The 17,528-nt window shown below is 52.4% G+C and overlaps 1 protein-coding gene across 1 annotated transcript in view; it reads right to left on the reverse strand.

The window, feature by feature from the left end:
- Positions 1-17,528, reverse strand: part of LOC311586289 (uncharacterized protein) — a gene marked incomplete at its 5' end in the record, with an annotated part of 116,120 nt that overhangs the window by 32,826 nt on the left and 65,766 nt on the right. The window contains 9 exons of the mRNA XM_084762260.1: positions 535-722; positions 1,230-1,535; positions 6,876-7,069; positions 9,520-9,737; positions 11,626-11,718; positions 12,520-12,624; positions 13,148-13,285; positions 17,178-17,264; positions 17,340-17,502. Of these exons, the coding sequence (XP_084618386.1) occupies positions 535-722; positions 1,230-1,535; positions 6,876-7,069; positions 9,520-9,737; positions 11,626-11,718; positions 12,520-12,624; positions 13,148-13,285; positions 17,178-17,264; positions 17,340-17,502 (1,492 nt within the window). The remainder of the gene's footprint in view (positions 1-534; positions 723-1,229; positions 1,536-6,875; positions 7,070-9,519; positions 9,738-11,625; positions 11,719-12,519; positions 12,625-13,147; positions 13,286-17,177; positions 17,265-17,339; positions 17,503-17,528) is intronic.

Genomic DNA, 17,528 nt, shown 5'->3' on the forward strand with positions numbered 1-17,528 from the left:
GCAATCCTCCTGCCTCAGCCTCCCACATAGCTAGGAGGCTGAGTCTGCCTCTCCAAGCCTGGCTCCACTCATTACAACCATGTGAGTGACAGTGGGTGGCTTCCTCGAGATAGCTGCTAGCAATTGTCAACCTCACGGGACTTAGAATGGCAAAGAGACAAGCCTCTGGGCATGGCTCCCGAAGGCTTTTCTAGATCAGGCTGAGATTTGGGGAGACGGCTAAATGTGGGCAGCGGCTTTCCCTGGTCTGCACCCCCAGACTTAATGAACTGGAGGAAGTTGTCTTTCTCTGCTTCTTGACTGTGGATGCGATGTGACCGGCTGCCTCGCGCTCCTGTCTCTGTGGCTTCCCCACAACCACGGACTGAGCCCCAAAACAGTAAGCCAAAACTACCCCTTCTTTCCTTACACTTCCGTGTCAGGTATTGTAACCCCCCCCACCCCCCCCAGCAGCAAGAAGAACAACTATTTCACTTGTTTAGCCTGCAAGGTCCCTTGATTAGTCCACATTGGCCCAGCCCTCTCCTCACCTACCTGGATGTGCCCATGACCATATATGGAAAAGGGGAGGCCCCAGTGCCCGGGGCTGGCCCCAGCGTTTGGGGATGAAGGAGTAAGGTTGCCAACGAGGTGACAGTTCGCACTCCACAATGCCATCTGTGCTGAGCGATTGGAAGACTCCTGGGCACCTGTCACTCGGATGCCAGCCTTGGAGGGGATTCCTACAGGTGAGAGGCAAGAACAGGTGGCAGTGGATGGAGGCAATGAATCGTCACAAAGCCTGTGTGTCAGGGTGGAAGCTGGAGTGAGTCCTGCTGTCCCCAAAGATTCCAGGTGTGTGTGTCACACACAACCTTTTCTGTCCCCCAGAAGTGGTAATTTCATCTAATCCAACCATTCACCACAACTCCCATCCATATCCAGGGTCAGACCTTGGTCCCCGTGGGTTCCTTCCTACCCAAGCAAAACAAAACAAAACAAAAAGGCCCAAGTCTTTCAACAAGGCCCTGGGGTTGGCAGTGATCTACCCATTGCCGAGAAGACATCTTGGGCCTCTCCAGGCATCTAAAGAGGAACTAGGACAGAAGGTCAGATCTGCCACATAGCCATAGGTCACAGCAAGGCCAGGAGCCACAGCTTTGGGCTCCAGGGGTCTCTTCTCCTACCCCACCTCTGCCCCCAGCCCTTGGTTTTAAGATATCAGAGTCTGCTGAGAGTGATGCTCCTACCTGCATCACTCAGTGAGCTGGAGTTGGGCATCAGGTTGCCTGATAGCTGACTGTGCCCAGAGTCCCAGGTGCAGGACCCATTCAGGGCCAGGCTGGTCAAGTCACCATGGATGCTGGCCTGCCCCCCGAGGGCTCCGGTGTAGGTCTGCCACCACCCTTTCAGCTGGAGCTCTCCCGGCAAGTCTTGGCTACAGTTCTGGGTGAGGATGCAGGCCATGCTGTGCAAGCTGCCGTCCCCTGTCTCCTCATGCTTGTCCTGCAGGAGGAAGCTCAGCATGGCTGAGTCGGTGGCCACCTTAACAGAACCTGGGGAGGAGGGAGGATGCTGCTGGATGTGCGGTATGATGATGCCAACACTTGTGGGATGGACTGTGGTACAGGAGCGCCTCTCAGGGTGCTCTAGAACCACATGAAGTAGTTGAAAGGCAGCCAGCCTGCTGAGGGGTGACTGCTGACTCCTGGCCTCCATTCCCACCACAGGCCCACCGTGACAGTCCAATGTACAGTCAGCAACATGGCACCAAGGAAATTCTGAGAGACCCAACCTGGAGTTAGAGGGCTAGGAAAGTGGGTCATCCCACGAGTCCAGTTTGGCTCTATCTCAGGGCCCTCACACCTACCAATTACAACTTTCTTCCAGAATGTTCCAGCATCTGCTCATACACTCACAATGCTCTGAGGGAATCTGCACTGTCATGCCATGACAAGACATCTTGGCTGTCTACCTGACAGGAGCTAGCATCACCTAGGAGACGCACCTCTGAGCATGTCTGTGAGGTGTTTCTAGAGTCACCCAGGAGACACACCTCTGAGCACGTCTGTGAGGGGTTTCTAGAGTCACCTAGGAGATACACCTCTGAGCACGTCTGTGAGGGGTTTCTAGAGTCACCTAGGAGACACACCTCTGAGTATGTCTGTGAGGGGTTTCTAGAGTCACTTAGGAGACACACCTCTGAGCATGTCTGGCATGGGCACCTAGGCTGGGTAAACTTAAGTGGGAAGAACTGCTAAAGTGTAGGCAGCACCATCCCCTGGGCTGGGGCCCTAAACTGAATAAAAAGGATATTTCTGACTAGGGATACAATGTGACCAGCTGCCTCAAGCTCCTGCTGCCACACAATCCTGGCCTTGCTGCCCTAACTTCAGACTGTAAGCCAATAACCCCTCCCTTCTTTAAATTGCTTCTGTCAGGTGTTCTGTTACAGTAATGGGAAAGGTAACTAAGACATATGTACTACAAAATGTGAGCCTTCGTCCCTGTCCTCAAACAGTGGACAGCAAGGGGCCAGGTGTCATGAGAATCTTGAAAATGCATCCTGGGAATGACTCATGCATGGTTAACTGGGATGCTTGACAGAGGTTCAAAGGAAGCTCAGCAGGGACCAGAAAGTCTTCAATAGCGGTGCTGGAATTGTAAGACCCCCTCCCCTGTGCACCCGCCATAGCAAGCATAGCAGCAGTAACGCTATCTTGCAAGGCAAGACTAGAATAATAGGTTCCCGGAATAAGATAAGGCCTGGGGCCCAGAGATAACAGAAACAGTTTGTCCTTGTCAAACAGGGTATTTATGGTCGGCCATCTGGCCCCAGGGAACGGGTAAACTCCCCTGTTCCTAGAGCCCATCTGATGACCGGGCCATAACCTCGCCTCATTTAAATTTACCAATCAGAGCCCTGTAACTATGCTTCTCGCTTCTGTACCCGCGCTTCCCGCTAAAATCCCTATAAAAGACCCCCGAAAGACTTGCTCGGCGCGCCAGCCTCTCCAGAGACTGAGACGCCCGGGTACCCGTCCCCCTGCAATAAAGCCTCTTGCGTGTTGCAACCAAAACCTTGGTCTCGCTGGTTCTTAGTGGGGGTCTCCACGTTAAGACCACCGTGCTGGGGGTCTTACAGGAGTAAGTCAATATTTAAGTTGCTAAGTTAAATATGAACAGTCTGGATATGTGGTGCATTTGGTAGAGTTCCTGCCTTGCATCCATGAAGCCATGGCGTCCCTCCCTGGGACTACATAAACTAGGTGTGGTGGCACATACCTGCAGTCCCCCCACTAAAGCACAGCACCCTAAGAGCTGGTAAAAGGGCAAAGAACTTGGGTCTTGAACCCTGGGCCCCAGTGCCATGTAGGAAGAGCACTGTGGTCGCACAGGTGGTGTCCCTTACTGTGAAACTCTGACCTTTGGAGTCGTTAATGGTTCATATCATCAGAGCACACCAAGTCAAACAAGGAGGGCAGAGTGCAGACAGCCTGGGACCAAAGTCGGGCTCAAGCAAATGTTAGAATCTTGCGAGGATGGGGTGGGAAGCAATGCTGCTAACTGTGGGAAAGACTGTAAGCTTTGCCACAGGTGAAAGCAGTCTTGGCGAGCTTTACCCTTGGACACCCCACGGATACCCTGAGATAGACTGGGTGGAGCCATCCTGGGCCTGGAATTCAGGAAGCCGACCTGGGGACCCCACCTGGACTATTGTGTTTCTAATTGACCTTCAATGGGAGAAGGAGACCGCCCTTCCCACGTGACACAGGCAGGCGGGGAGGAGAGCAGCAACGGGTTCAGACCGGGCTTGAGCCCATGTGGGTCAGTGAGCAGACTGGACCAGCACGCAGGCCAGAGACACCTAAGGACCCATCCCGTGGAATGGATACCGGAAGGTTCACTCTTTTTTCCCTCTTGGGTAAGCTAGTTGGGTTGTATAATAAAGTTTAATTGTTACGAAACAGAGCCTACAGCTAACTGTTTAACCATTGTTTGTGAGTGTGGCTGCAGCTATAGTAGGTAAACACTGGCTTCCGGTCACTAAGCTTGACTTCATCAGAGAGGTCATGCATGGAGAGGTCTGAAACTGTGGATCCGAGGGCTGAACGTAAATGCCAATCTATGGCGGATCGTGGCCATGCGAGAAGGGAATCAAAAAGGAAAAAGAGAAGGATGAAGAAGGGCTGGGAGGTTAAAAGCACTGCCTGCTCTTCTGGAGGACCCTGGGTTCTGCCCTCTGTATGCAGCTGGTGCTGACACGCATGCAGGCAAAACACACATACATGCATCTTTACATTAAAAAAAAAACTTCAATAAAAGAAAAGGCCAGAACAAAGCTTGTCCTGCTTTAGTTTGCTTCTGAGACAGGGTGGCACTATGTAGCCCAGGCTAGCCTCAGCCAAGATCATCCTGCCTCAGGCTCCCAAGCACTGGCTGATAGGTCCGACCCGGTGCGACCCACTGGGCCTGGCCAGCAAGCCGGCTGATCTCGATGTGTGGAATGCACATGTCCCACCACGCCAAGGCTCATGCGCCAGAAGCGTGGTCCCCAGTGTGACACGGGGGATGCTTGAAGTGGCTGCTGCAAGGGTAGCAGGGAGACCGCTCAGCAGGTGAAAACACTGACCACACAAGTATGAAGACTCCTCAGCACCCACGGAAGAAGCTGGGTGTGGCCGCACAGCCTGCGGGTCTCAGGGAGGTTAAGGGAATTTTGTGGCTGTCATAACTGCCCCCATGGAAGGTGGGAGGAGATGGATGCTTAGGAATAAAGAGCCTCCATGTCTGCGCCTCCCTCGGGCAACAGAGCAGGGTCAGTACACGCACACTGATGTGCTCACACACCACATCTGTAAATGCAGAGAGCCTTCTCCCACATCCATGTGAGGATGACAAAGCAAAAGAGCATGTCTCTAACTAACAGAGGGGAGGTTAGATTCCGGGTGCCATTCCCAGAATTCCCTTGGAGCCTACATTGATGTCAGAACAGCCACTCATCTGACTTCATAAGATTGAAACTGGGACAAAATGAGAAGCACCATTTTGAGGCTGGAGATGGGGCCCCATGGGTAGAGCACCCACAGAGCACGCCACGGCCCCACAGAGACCACAGTGGTACACCCCTGTAATGCCAGCACCTGGGAGGTGGAGACAGGAGGATCGGGAGTTTAAGCTCGTCTTTGGCTCCATAGAGAGCTGGTGGCCAGCCTAGGCTACACGAGACCTGCCTCCGTGTGATGGTGTGAATAGGTATGGCTTCCCACAGACTCACGTGTTTGAATGCCTGGCCTAGAGGGAGTGGCACTATTAGGAGGGGTGGCCTTGCTGGAGGAAATGTGTCATTGTGGGGGTGGGCTTTCAGGTCTCCTATGCTGAAGCTACACCCAATGCGGCACACAGTCTCCTTCTGCTGCCTGTGGATCAAGATGTAGCACTCTCGGCTCCTCCAGGACCACGTCTGCCTGCGTGCTGCCGTGCTTCTCGCCATGATGACGATGGATTAAACCAATGAAACTGTGAGCCAGCCCCCAATGAAATGCTTCCCCTTATAAGAGTTGCTGTGGCTAATGGCATCTCTTCACAGCAACGAAACCCTAGGACACTCAGAAAAAAAAAAAGAAAAAGAAAGAAAGAAAAGAAAAGAGCAAAGAAAAGCATCATGATGGAGCCCCAATCTGAAAATAAAAAATGCTCTAAAAATCCAAAGCTGGTGGAGTGCTGACCCCAGCGTGGGACACTTTGGATTCGAAGATTAGTAATCTAAGCAGATATCAACCCCAAAACACCCTGAGACACAAACCACGCCCATCCTAAACACTTCAGGTAAGGAGGTTCTTTCAAAATAAAATTGGAGCTGGGTGGTGCTCCACGCACCTTTTATCCCAGCACTTAGGAGGCAGAGGCAGGTGGATCTCTATGAGCTCAAGGCCAGCCTGGTCTACAGGGCAAGTTCAAAACATCCAAAGCTACACAGAGAAATGCTGTCTCAGAAAACAAAAATAAAATAAAATAGCATTGGGGGGTGGTGCGCATACCACAGTGCAAATGTGGGCATCAGGGACAACTTGTAAAACTCAGTTTTCTCCTTGTACCATGTACATCCTGGGGACTAAATTCACCTCTGCTGGGCTAGATAGCAAACTGTCTTGACTGGCTGGACCACCTCTCTGGCCCAGGTCAGTAGCTCTCATCAGTTCTAGACAGTATGCCCGAGAAGCTCTGTGCCCGGGCACCCTATAGAGACAACGTTCATTTGAACATTAGAGGCTCTAACAAGTCCTGCATAGGAAGCCTCTGCAGTTTCGTTAGTAGAAGATTCTCCTTGCCAAGTTCCCTTGGTGTTGAAGGCAATCAATCTACCCTGGGCGTTCACAGGGAGCAGTTGCCTGACATGCCCAAGGCACCTGAGATGGCTGGTCTTGGTTGTCAGCTGCCTGACCGCATCTGGAATTAACTAAACTCAAGCAGCTGGGGCACACCTGTGAGGGATTTTTCTTAATTGAATCATTTGAAGTGAGAAGACCCATCTTTAATCCGGATTTTTTGAGGTTGGAAGACCCACCTTTGATCTGGCCACACAGGCTGCTGGCTGCCCATATAAGGACATGGAAGAAGAAAGCGCTTGCCTGCCTGCCTGCCTTTCTACAAGACTGCAAGCCCTTCACTGGCACTAGAGCCTTCGAGATTATGGTGTACACTGAAGACCAGCTGAGAATGTCAGTGGACTGAAAAACCACTGGGTTCTTGGACCTTCTGCTGGTAGACAGCCATGTTGGCCTAGCTGGACCACGGCCTGCAAGCCGCTGTAATAGATGCCCTCTGTATATATCCATCCTATCAGCTCAGTTCCCAAGAGAACGCTGAGCGATCCAGCCTTGCTCGGCTCTCACCTTCTCGGACCATCTTCTTCTGCTTTAGCACACCCCTGAGGCTCAGGACGCGGGGCACTCCTGTCCAGGCAGCTACTGAGTGCTGGGCAAGGCTCCACAGCCTGAGGACCCGGCCTCCCCGTCTCTCCTCAGCTGTCTTGAGGAGCAGCTGGGCTGAGTCCTGATCCAGCAGCACCTTGGAAAACAGCTGTACCCTAGGAGGAAAGTGATGGCGATTGTTGAGGTCTCCTGCAGGCCCACATGCCTGAACACTTGACCCCCAGCAGGAGGCGCTGTTCAGAGAGGGCTGTAGAGCCTTTGGGAGGCGGAACCTTGGTGGAGGAAGTGGGTCACTAAGGGGCGGGCCTTAAGGTTAATAGCCTTACCCTACTTCCTTGTCTGCTCTCTGCTGCCTCCGCCTCCCAGATGTAAGCAAGCGGCATCACACTGCTGCCGCAGCTTTGGGCTGGTCCCTCTGTGGTGGACTATACCTTCAACTAGTGAGCCAAAATAGCCACCCCCCAAAGCTGCTCCTCCTGCTGTCTTGTTCCAGAACCAGGAAAAGTAACTAATCCAGACATGGTAAGTGGGTGGCCTCTGGGCCGGACCGCAAGAGGTGTTCCTGGAAGCCCCCGTGGGGAACCGTCGCAGGGTGCTCTACCAGGTCTCCACACAAGGGGAGGCAGGGAAGTTGCATACCGGATCCCAGGCTTTGGAGTCAGGCAAGCCTGGGTTCCAAAAACCAGAGGCACCACTCCGGCTGTGTGGCCCTCGACACAGCTACAACCTCTCTGAACTTCCTTCTGTCTGTCCAGTAGGGAACCAAACAAATACTAACCCTTGTGGGACTCTTCTTCACACAGAAGGCCATTTCCCCATGTTCCTTTCACAGAGGACCTTACCACTTCCCCATTAAGACACAAGCAAGGCGGGCCTTGGGATGTGGGCTTTGATTGATAGAGTGAATGATAGGCCACAACTTGAATGTCCCCTCCCCTCCCACGTCCCCAGCTTGGCACACATCTGGCCCGGGCTTGGGGGGGAGGGGCACGGGGGGCAGGTGTTAAGACCGGAACAGATTGTGCAAAGGCTACAAGCAAACATTACAATGGTCCCTTTGATTTGCTGTGTCGGGGCTGTTTGTTACTCGCCTGTCCTAACGACACACTGCCCCATGCACAGTCACGCCAAGCGCCTTATCAGATGCCTCACAGGAGCCCTGAGAGATCCCCACCATCTGGATGAGGAAATTGAGGTACATGGCAGCAATTGGCCTGGAACTAACTTGATCACATTTATGTTTATGCTTGTGCCAACAGTGCCCATGCTGTGGGGTGCTTTGCAGCTAAATGAACTCGGGACTACTATGGGCTGGATCCTGGCCCCTCAGCAGGTTCTGTCGTGGTGACAAATGAGGAGTGCACTCCTGAAGCCTGGTGTTAAATCCGTCCTGCTGGGGCAATTCCATATTTGAATTCCATATGACACTGTGGGGCATGTTCCTTTGGGTATCGACACCAGGACAGGGCCAGCTGTGTCTTCCCCAGTGCATAGAGCTACACAGCTATGTGGGCTGTGTGCTTCCTTATGGCTGCTACACTTACCATCATTGGTTGGTTTCCCTTTTTGCCTTGGCTGCTAGGAAGCTCAGAGCCAACCCTGAGCGCAACACTGGAAAGCACAGAGCCCTATGGCACGCACTTTCCTACCGGCCGCACCTCAAGCGCAGCTCCCCTTCCTTTCCACTTTTCACTTCCCACCTTGCCAGTTGCCTCATGTGTTTTATTTGTTAGCCTAGAACAAGCCTGGTAAGCGACAGTTTCCCTGCCACTGCTTTTACAATCAAGTTTTGCTGTCGCGTGATCCTGCCCTTCACTTCCCTGCAGCCTACACTGCCCTGTTCCCAGCACGAGACTGTCACCGTGTGGCCTCGAGACTTGAGAACTCACCGTCCAGCACCTCCACTGAGTGTCCACCAGCTCCTGACCTAGAACAGGTCCTGTCATGGTGACAGATGACAGAAGAGCACTCATGCATGATAACATGCCTCAAATCAGCACGGTGACTACACCTTTCATCCCCAGCATTTGGAAGGTAGAAGCAGATGGAACTTTGTGAGTTCGAGGCCAGCCTGGTCTACATAGGGCTACACAGCGAGACCCTGTTTCAAGTTATTAATAATAACAATTAATAATGATAATATCAACAATAATAGTAAATTGCTTCAAGTCCACATGGGGTATGGATGTTCGGTCAGGTGACTGAGCGGCTGACATATGGGAGTCCTGGGTGTGACCCAGCTCCAGGTTCTCAACACCATGGCATCCTGAGTGTTTCAGTGAGTGGTCAGAGGGGGAAGTGGCAGTCCCTGTGACTGTCTGGTGACTTGTTTTGTTCTTTGGGGAAAGAGGTCGTTTGAGATGGAGGTTTTGCTAGCCCTGCCTGGACTCAAACTCACAGTCCTGCTTCGGTGTCCTGAGTATCTGAGTGAAGCTGATGCGGCCCTCCTGCCCTCTCAGTGCCTTTGCATCGAGAATGTTACACCAGAGCTGATCCAGGCGCTCTCAGGGACGCAGGGGCCTGCAGGGAGGCTTCTCCCAAGTGAGGCACTAACCTTGTTCTCTCAAAGTCTTTTGGAGGCTCTTTAAAGCACACAGGCAGTTACCTTGCCGGGGTGACCTTGGAGGACAGCTGGAGCTGAAGGGCTCTGGCGGTGCTGACAACAGCCTGGCAGAGGGAGACCCTGGTGGTCCAGCCCCAGTGGCTCCTCCTGTCTTGCTTGTCAGTGTCCACCTCTAGCAGAAGGAGCTCATGGCCGGACACACGCACAGACAGGGACAAGTCCACTCTGCGTTTCTTGGGACGTCCTGCGGCAGCCTGCGCCTGTAAGGAGGCAGAGAGGCAGGGAGGGATGAAAGGTCAGAGGGAGCCTGCGTGAGCATGGCCTCACTCTAAGAAGCACCCCCGAGCCCAGGGCCAACTCCAAGGGCTCTCTGATGGCAAACAGGAGCAAGCAAGCCACCGGGCTGACGTCCCCAACCCCAGCTCCCACTTGGGGTTCAAGGCCCATCTGATCCTCGGCTGCAGAGCTCATGTCGGTATTTGAAAGAAGCAGAGAAGGCAGCAGAGGAAACCAAAGCTGGGACAGGCTGTCATCCCCGCACTTAGGAGGCTGAGGCAGGAGAGTCATGAGTTCGAGGACCCCTGGGCTACAACAGGAGACCTTGCCTCAAAACAAGGAACGGTGGAGAGAAAGGAGGATGGCTTGAACTTCCACGTGTAGCTGTGGCCGAGAGCTTCTGAACACACTTCGGTTTCCTCTAACTTTCTCCTGCCCCCCCCCCCCAGGGGCCCTGCAGGCTGTTCAGTCCCAGCCCAGTCAGGATGGCTTCAAGCCAGGTATGGTGGCACACGCCTGGGGCCCGAGACAGGAGGATTACTTATTTTAAGGCAGCCAGGGCTATATATATGCCATGCTGCTGAGAACCTGCGGCTGTGTCATACCCAGCACTCCCACACAGCAGCTGCTCAGCCACCTGACTGTGCATCCTTATGCCCATCTGGAAAGACTTGAGGCAAGTTATTGTTATTGTTGACATATATAATCTTGAACGACATGTGAGTGTCTTTAAAACAATGCGCACACGCGCGCGCGCACACACACACACACACACACACACACACACACACACACACACCCCACGTGAGGAAGGGAAGGAGGGAAACACCCCCTCTAGACACACGTAGTTCAGGATGCACCACTGTGCCATCCTTCCATCATGCCCACCCTTGGCCCACATGAGCTTATGAATGGCTCTGAATGGAAGGCTGCCCGCTCACGCTGTCCCCACTGGGCCTCAGCTGCACTCCCTCTGACCTCAGTGCCACGCTCCTGAACACACAGCACAGGCTGCCAGCTTCACACAGCCATGAGCACCTTCATCTTCCAGGGAGCAAAACTGAGGCAGGGCAGGGTGAGGTGCTGAACCCGAGGCCATGAGACTGTTGGGCAACAGTGCTGGGAGCCATGTTTGTTTACTCTTCTTTCCTTTCCTTTGTTTTGTTTGTTTTGTTTTTGAGACAGGGTATCTCTGTAGCCTTGGCTGTCCTGGACTTGCTTTGTAGACCAGGCTGACCTAGAGCTAGATCTGCCTGCCTCTGCCTCCTGAGTGCTGGGATTAAAGGTGTGCACCCCCATTGCCTGGCTTGAGTTTATGTTTTTGATTTGTACAGTTTTCACCTCTAGAAATCTTTCTGAAGTCCTCTGTTATAGTACAGAGTGAAATTTGACAATGTTTCTACCCCAAATATTAGCCAAATATTAGCGTGCATCCAAAAAGTCCTTTCCAACTGACTCCGGGGCCTTCCCTAGACACCAACCCATAGCACGCTGGGAGGAAAATTAGAGTTCCCTCCATTGCTAAGGGATAGACTGCTTAGCTTAGGTGGTGACTGAAGGCTCCCTGCTGTCTGGCCTCCATTCTGCTGTGTGCCTCCCAGACGCTCAGGGATGCTGGGCTGGGAGCTGGCAGCCAGTGAGAAACTGGAGAAGCCAAAGGAATGGATGAGATCACCCAGAGGCAGCCGGGAAGGGCGCCAAGGAGAGAACCTGAGCGAATGCGAATGCGTTTGAAGAATGAACCATCGGGGTTTCCTTTGCAGAGGCCAGCACCACAGCTCTAAGCCCCGCCCCTCCCCATCCTCCTGTGAGCTGGTGGTGAGGGGACACCTGGTGGGCCGGTCAAGGCCATCTCAAGAGCAATGTCCATACCTGTAAGCTGGGCAGGAAGGCAAGGCCGTCTGGAGGTTGGAGTTGCAAGGAAAATGCCAAGTGGGAGCTTGATTTGTTTAGCTGAACTGAGACCTATTGGGGTATGGGAAGGAGTAAAGGGGTGAGCTTTTTTCATCCTTGGTAAGGGCTGGAGAGCTGGTGTTGGGGTGCCCCTAGCTCCCCAGTTGTTGCGCCTGCTTCCTGTTGGACCCTGACCATGAACCCTGCTCTGTGGTCCTGGCTCCCTGACCATCACCTGGTTGAACCTCACATTGCTCTTCTGGGTTAGTGTTACTGTCCCATTTCCCAGCTAGTAAAACTGAGGTTCAGAGGCATTGCGTAATGATTTACCTAAGATCACACAGCTAGTGAGCGTATCCTGGGAACTGAACTTGAGTAGGAAGCTCCTTGGAGACGGAGACAAGCCTGAGTCTCCCATGCCACCCATCACCTAGCAGAGGCTGGTATGAGACAGACATACGGTGCACACGTGGGAGTGAATGAATGCAGAGCATACCCACAGCAGCTACTCTAAGGGGCTCATGGTTTTTCGCTAAGACACACAGCTAAACTACATTTCCCAGCCTTCCCTGCAGCCAGGTGGGATTTCTGGCCATAGGAACTGGATGGCCTTCAGAAACACTTCATGGATTTCTCCACCCTCTCCCTGGTGCTTGCTTGGATCCTTGAGTGGGGACATGGGGTAAGGCTACTCTGGGCTGCAGTGTGGCGGGGGGTGGAGGGTGGGAATTACAGGTGTGCACCACTCTGCTGCATTTATGTTGTGCTGGGAATGGACCTCAGGGCTTTATGCACACTAGGCAAGTGTCCTACCAACTGAACCGCTGCCCTAGACCCTTCCCCTTCACAAGAGGGCAGAGTCCCGCCTCTGACCTGGGACGTGGCATTGTGGTTGATAGCAGCTTGTGCATCTACGATGAAGTCAAATGCTCCTTGTCGACGCCGTGTTAGGTCAAAGCCACCATTCAAGTGAAGGGTCTGAGGAAACAGGCGGGAGAAATCACACCCTTCACTCCTGAGGGTGGACCCACGCTGCTCCCCCTCCCCCCAGCATATTTCGTTTGTTTGTTTATTTTGTTTTTTAATTTAGTTTTTGTATTTTTAAAGAAGCGGTCTTAGGCTGGCAAGATAGCTCAGCAGGTAAAGACACTGGCGTCCAAACCTGCCAACCTAAGCTCTGTCCCAGGATCCACACTGTGGAAGGACAGAACTGACACCTTCAGGTTGTTCTGTGACCTCTATACATGCACAAGTATATTCATATGCATGTGTGTGTGTGTGTGTGTATATATATATATATATATATTTTTTTTTTTTTTTAAAGGAAAAACTCTTACATAACCAGGCTCAACAGTCTCACTGCAGCTAAGGAAGACTTTGAACCCCTGATATTCCTGCTTCACTTCCCAAGTGCTGGATTACAAGGGTGCACCCCACAACAGACTCTCGGGCTCCCCTTGGCAGGCACTAGCTAACATTTCCCCAGCCGGGGGACACTCACCTGGTTGGAATGGGTGGCATCCAGAGCCATGCTGTGCTGGATCCCTCCATGCTGAGAGCGGCCGTGGTGTGAGCCCTTCAGATGCAGAACCACTTTCTGGTTGATTTTTAATGTCACCTTGACCTCACTGTTCTTAGCCTGAGTGTGTGAGAACCATCGTGTGGAAAGAAGTCACCATTACATCCACATGCAGCAGAAGCCACCGCAGAATCCAGAGACCAAAAGCAAGTGGCCCAGAGATTGATGTCCATTCATGGAAGAGTAAGTGAAGCCAGGTGCATGCTGGGCCTTCTAGCAGGGCAGCACCACTGCTCTTAGCTAGAGGTGCCAGTGGGCTTGATGGAAGCAGTGTTAAGACTCTCCCCACAGAGTGGGGCTCTGTAATGGAAGTTTTGGTTTCTTTGTAAACTGGGTTACAGTCTGTAAATATGCTTTTGTTTCAATCCTAAATTTTGGCTTTTAGGTTGGGCTTTAGTTTGTCCATAGCTGATAATTGTCTTGTGAGGGGCATGATCCCTTGCCAGCTGGTATCAGCCTGCCTCATGTGGCACGGAGAGGGGCGTGGTCTAAGACTCCGAGGGAGATAAATAGGAGAGCCCAGAGAGAGAGAGAGAGAAAGTATGGTGTATGGCATGTAGCAGTTAGGAGAGACCAGAGGCAGATGGTGTGGTAGACAGAGAGAAACTGTCAGTGTAGCAGCTCAGAGGAAACTGCTTACTGTGTTGTTGTTGACAGAGAGTGGATTGCTAAAAAACAAAAAACAAAACAAAACAAACCCCATTGATCCCAAATGGCTGGGAGAAATAAAAGAGTCTGTGCCCACTCTCTTCACTAACCTCCTTTCTCTCTTACCCAGGATTAAGGGGTTGGTGGAAGGGAGGTAGAGGCTTCAATACCACAAATAAAATAAAGTTTTAAAAGCAAGGGTCAACAGGGCTCAGTCCATCTGTTTTCTTCACTGCAAACTTTCAAGCATTCAGATGGCAACACACAGTAGGTACTTAGTAAATGCAGGACCACTATATTTAGCCTGAAATGTCAAGGTCAAAGTGAGAGAGTGACACAGAGTGAGAGAGAGTGGCACAGAGTGAGAGAGAGTGGCACAGAGTGGGAGAGAGTGGCACAGAGTGGGAGAGAGTGGCACAGAGTGGGAGAGAGTGGCACAGAGTGGGAGAGAGTGGCACAGAGTGGGAGAGAATGGCACAGAGTGGGAGAGAGTGGGAGAGAGTGGCACAGAGTGGGAGAGAATGGCACAGAGTGGGAGAGAGTGGCACAGAGTGGGAGAGAGTGGCACAGAGTGGGAGAGAGTGGCGCAGAGTGGGAGAGAGTGGCACAGAGTGGGAGAGAGTGGCACAGAGTGGGAGAGAGTGGCACAGAGTGGGAGAGAGTGACACAGAGTGGGAGAGAGTGGCACAGAGTGGGAGAGAATGGCACAGAGTGGGAGAGAGTGGCGCAGAGTGGGAGAGAATGGCACAGAGTGGCAAGAGGAGCAGCCAGGCCGCATCCTAAACCCTGTAGCTTGAGGTGACAAGATTTAAGGATCTTGAGGTGGGGCCAGGCTCTGAGGTTGCAATCTATGTCTAAGTGAGAACCTTACAAAGGGACAGCAGCAGGGTCATAGTCAGACAGAGGGTGGTAAGCACTCCTCTGCTGTCTTTGGAAGAGCCAAGGAGTATAGATGGCTTCTAGAAGCTTCTTCCTGGAGCATCCCTGCAAGGAAGTCAGTGATGTCAATTCCTTCACAGTTCTGAGCTCAGGGACTGAAAGACACATATTTTAAGTTGCTACATTTGGGGCAATATGTAACCCAACAAGAGGAAACACACTGTAATCAATTATTCACTCAACAACACCATTGCTGGTTGATTTCATTTCCTGTCTGTACTGATGGAGAACTTCTGACTGCCTGCCCCAAGGACTCACTCAAGATGGTTCACACAAACATCGTGTCTTGGAACCAAAATGGCAGAAAAGGAAGCAGCTAGGGAGGAAAATTGTGCGTGAGAAAAACTTTCTGTCTTTTTTCACAGTGCAGGCAGATCCCAGAGCCTTGGCAAGCCATGGAGCTGCCTCTTTACCAAGGCACAGCTGTAAGCAGAGCAGAGAGCCGAGTGACAGAAAGTGGCGGCCTCTCCAGCCCCAGCTCCTGGCCAGATGTTGTCAGCTGGGGTCTGAACCTAAGCAAGGCCAGAACTTCTGATTTTTTTCTTTTCTTATAAACAGCAGAAATCCAGGCTTTGTCTAAACCCTTCTCAAAGTACGCAGGCCATAAAAACACACACGCAGCCGTTTGGTCTGGAGTATCACTCGGCGTCTCTGGCTGAGGAACTCCTACAAACCACTGGGGCCCACCCCTGTAGGTGTCACACTTGGCTCTCTGTACCATTTTGCCTCATACGTGCCCGGGATATCACTGGCCAGCATCTGGAGGACCCACTGTCAGGGCCCCTGGCTTAGGAGCAGTAAAGCTCTGGGATGGAGCACTTAGCCCCTACTACGTGCTTGGCTTCATCTTCCCTCCGGACAGAGAGAAGCACCACTTTATTCCTTGTACACATAGTAGGTGTTAGCATATAGGAACCTTCACAAGCCTGCCACGAAGTTGCTTAGCAACCTCTAAGGTCATCACCTGCCACTGCCACCAAGGACCCAGGATAAAAAGGACAAACCCACCATCAGTTGCTGTCTTACTTTGTCTCTCTAATTCTCTCTCTCTCTCCCTCCCTGGGGTGCCCCCTTCCTTCTCGCCCCATGCTTCTACAATAAATCTTGTACCATGTATGTTGTGTGGTGAATATTTCATATTTAACAGTAAGTATTCAATCGATGCTTGTTGGAAGATTATGGTGATCTCTTCCTGAGAGGGTAGGAAGAGTCTAACGAGGCCCTGGTAAACATGTTGTCACGGGCTTCGGAGAGGTCACCAGTAACAGTCCGATCTGTGGCCACTGGGTGAGAACAGATGTGCAGCCCACTCCACAGGAAAGGGGACTGAGGCCCGGGGACATAGACTTGCTCATGACACGCAGGCAATGTGAGCCTAGGGTGTACGCGGCAAGACTGCAAATCAAGAGGCCACAGGCTGTAGCTCTGGCCCTGGATAGTGCAGCCTGATTTGTCCTGGATGGCCTGGAATTTGACCAGGTGAGCCTCAAACTCTCAGAGGTCCTCCTGACTCTGCCTTCCGCTATTTGCATTTTTAACCATGGTTCCCTATGTATGAGCTTAGGTGCCTGTGGAAGCCAGAAGAGGCCATCAGATGCCTGGAGCTGGAGTTAAGAGTGGTTGTGGATGCTGGGAATTAAACTACAGTCCTCTGGATGAGCAGCAAGTGCTCTTAAGTGCTGAGCCATCCCCTCAGCCCATAAAGTTTTATTGGGACATAGTCACACATTCTCACTAAACAATTACTGCACTTTCACACCGAACAAGGGTGTGAAGTAATTGTAACAGAGACCATGCCACCACAGGCCTAAAAGAGATGCAGTTAGCTAACAGATGATAGACAGCATCAAGCTTACTGACTTACAAAGACTCCTTAAGCAATTATTATGCACCACACCCCCTTGAGATTGGAGAAGTGGTGACAGGGGGAGACCCCGGAAACATTACAAACGAATAGAGCAACCAAGATTGGCAGAATAACCATGCAAACGTAAGTGGGCACGTCATATAGATGATCAAAGCTGAACGGGGGTGGGGGGGAGTATTGCAGCGGGGGGTGCAGGAAAGCGTGCCAGGCAACCTGAGGTGTGACTTCACTCTATACAGATGGCAGAAGGGAACTGAAGCCGAGGGAGCAGTGACAGCTCCAACCACAGAATGTGACAAAGTCCTGAGTCAGGAAAGATTTGGCCAAGGCAGTGGAAGGCCTAGATGAATTTGAGGCAGTGGAGACCAGGGAGTGAGAAGTGGGCTCGCCATCCTAAAACATGCTGCGAGGGTTTGAGGCACGGGCATGACAAACCAAGCCAGCTGAGTGAGACGTGATAAAACTGAACACGGATCATGGGGTGGAATGGTCACTTACGTTGTGCGGATTCCCCACCACCAGGCACCCCTCCAGGCTCCGGGGGATAGCCTTATCGTCATAGGGGTGTGTCAGGCCTGTGCAGACCTAGGAGAGGCATACATGTGCAGAGGTGAGTAGGTGCCCTGTGCCCAGAGGCCCCCTTCCCTACAGCCCACTCACATAGAGGTGCCCAGCCTGGTAGCCCAGCACCACAGTGTGTACGGTCTTCTCCTGCTCATTCAGGACAGCCTTGGTCTCCAGGAAGTGACGCTGGCGCTGCTTGTCCACCATGAAGGTCCCCTGCAAGAGGAGGTTCTGCGGGACCAAGAGGTGCCAAGGGTGCCTGAGTGTGGAGAGAAAAAACAGGCC

The sequence above is a fragment of the Acomys minous genome (assembly GCF_964271855.1).
Source record: "Acomys minous genome assembly, chromosome: 16".
Taxonomy (NCBI): domain Eukaryota; kingdom Metazoa; phylum Chordata; class Mammalia; order Rodentia; family Muridae; genus Acomys; species Acomys minous.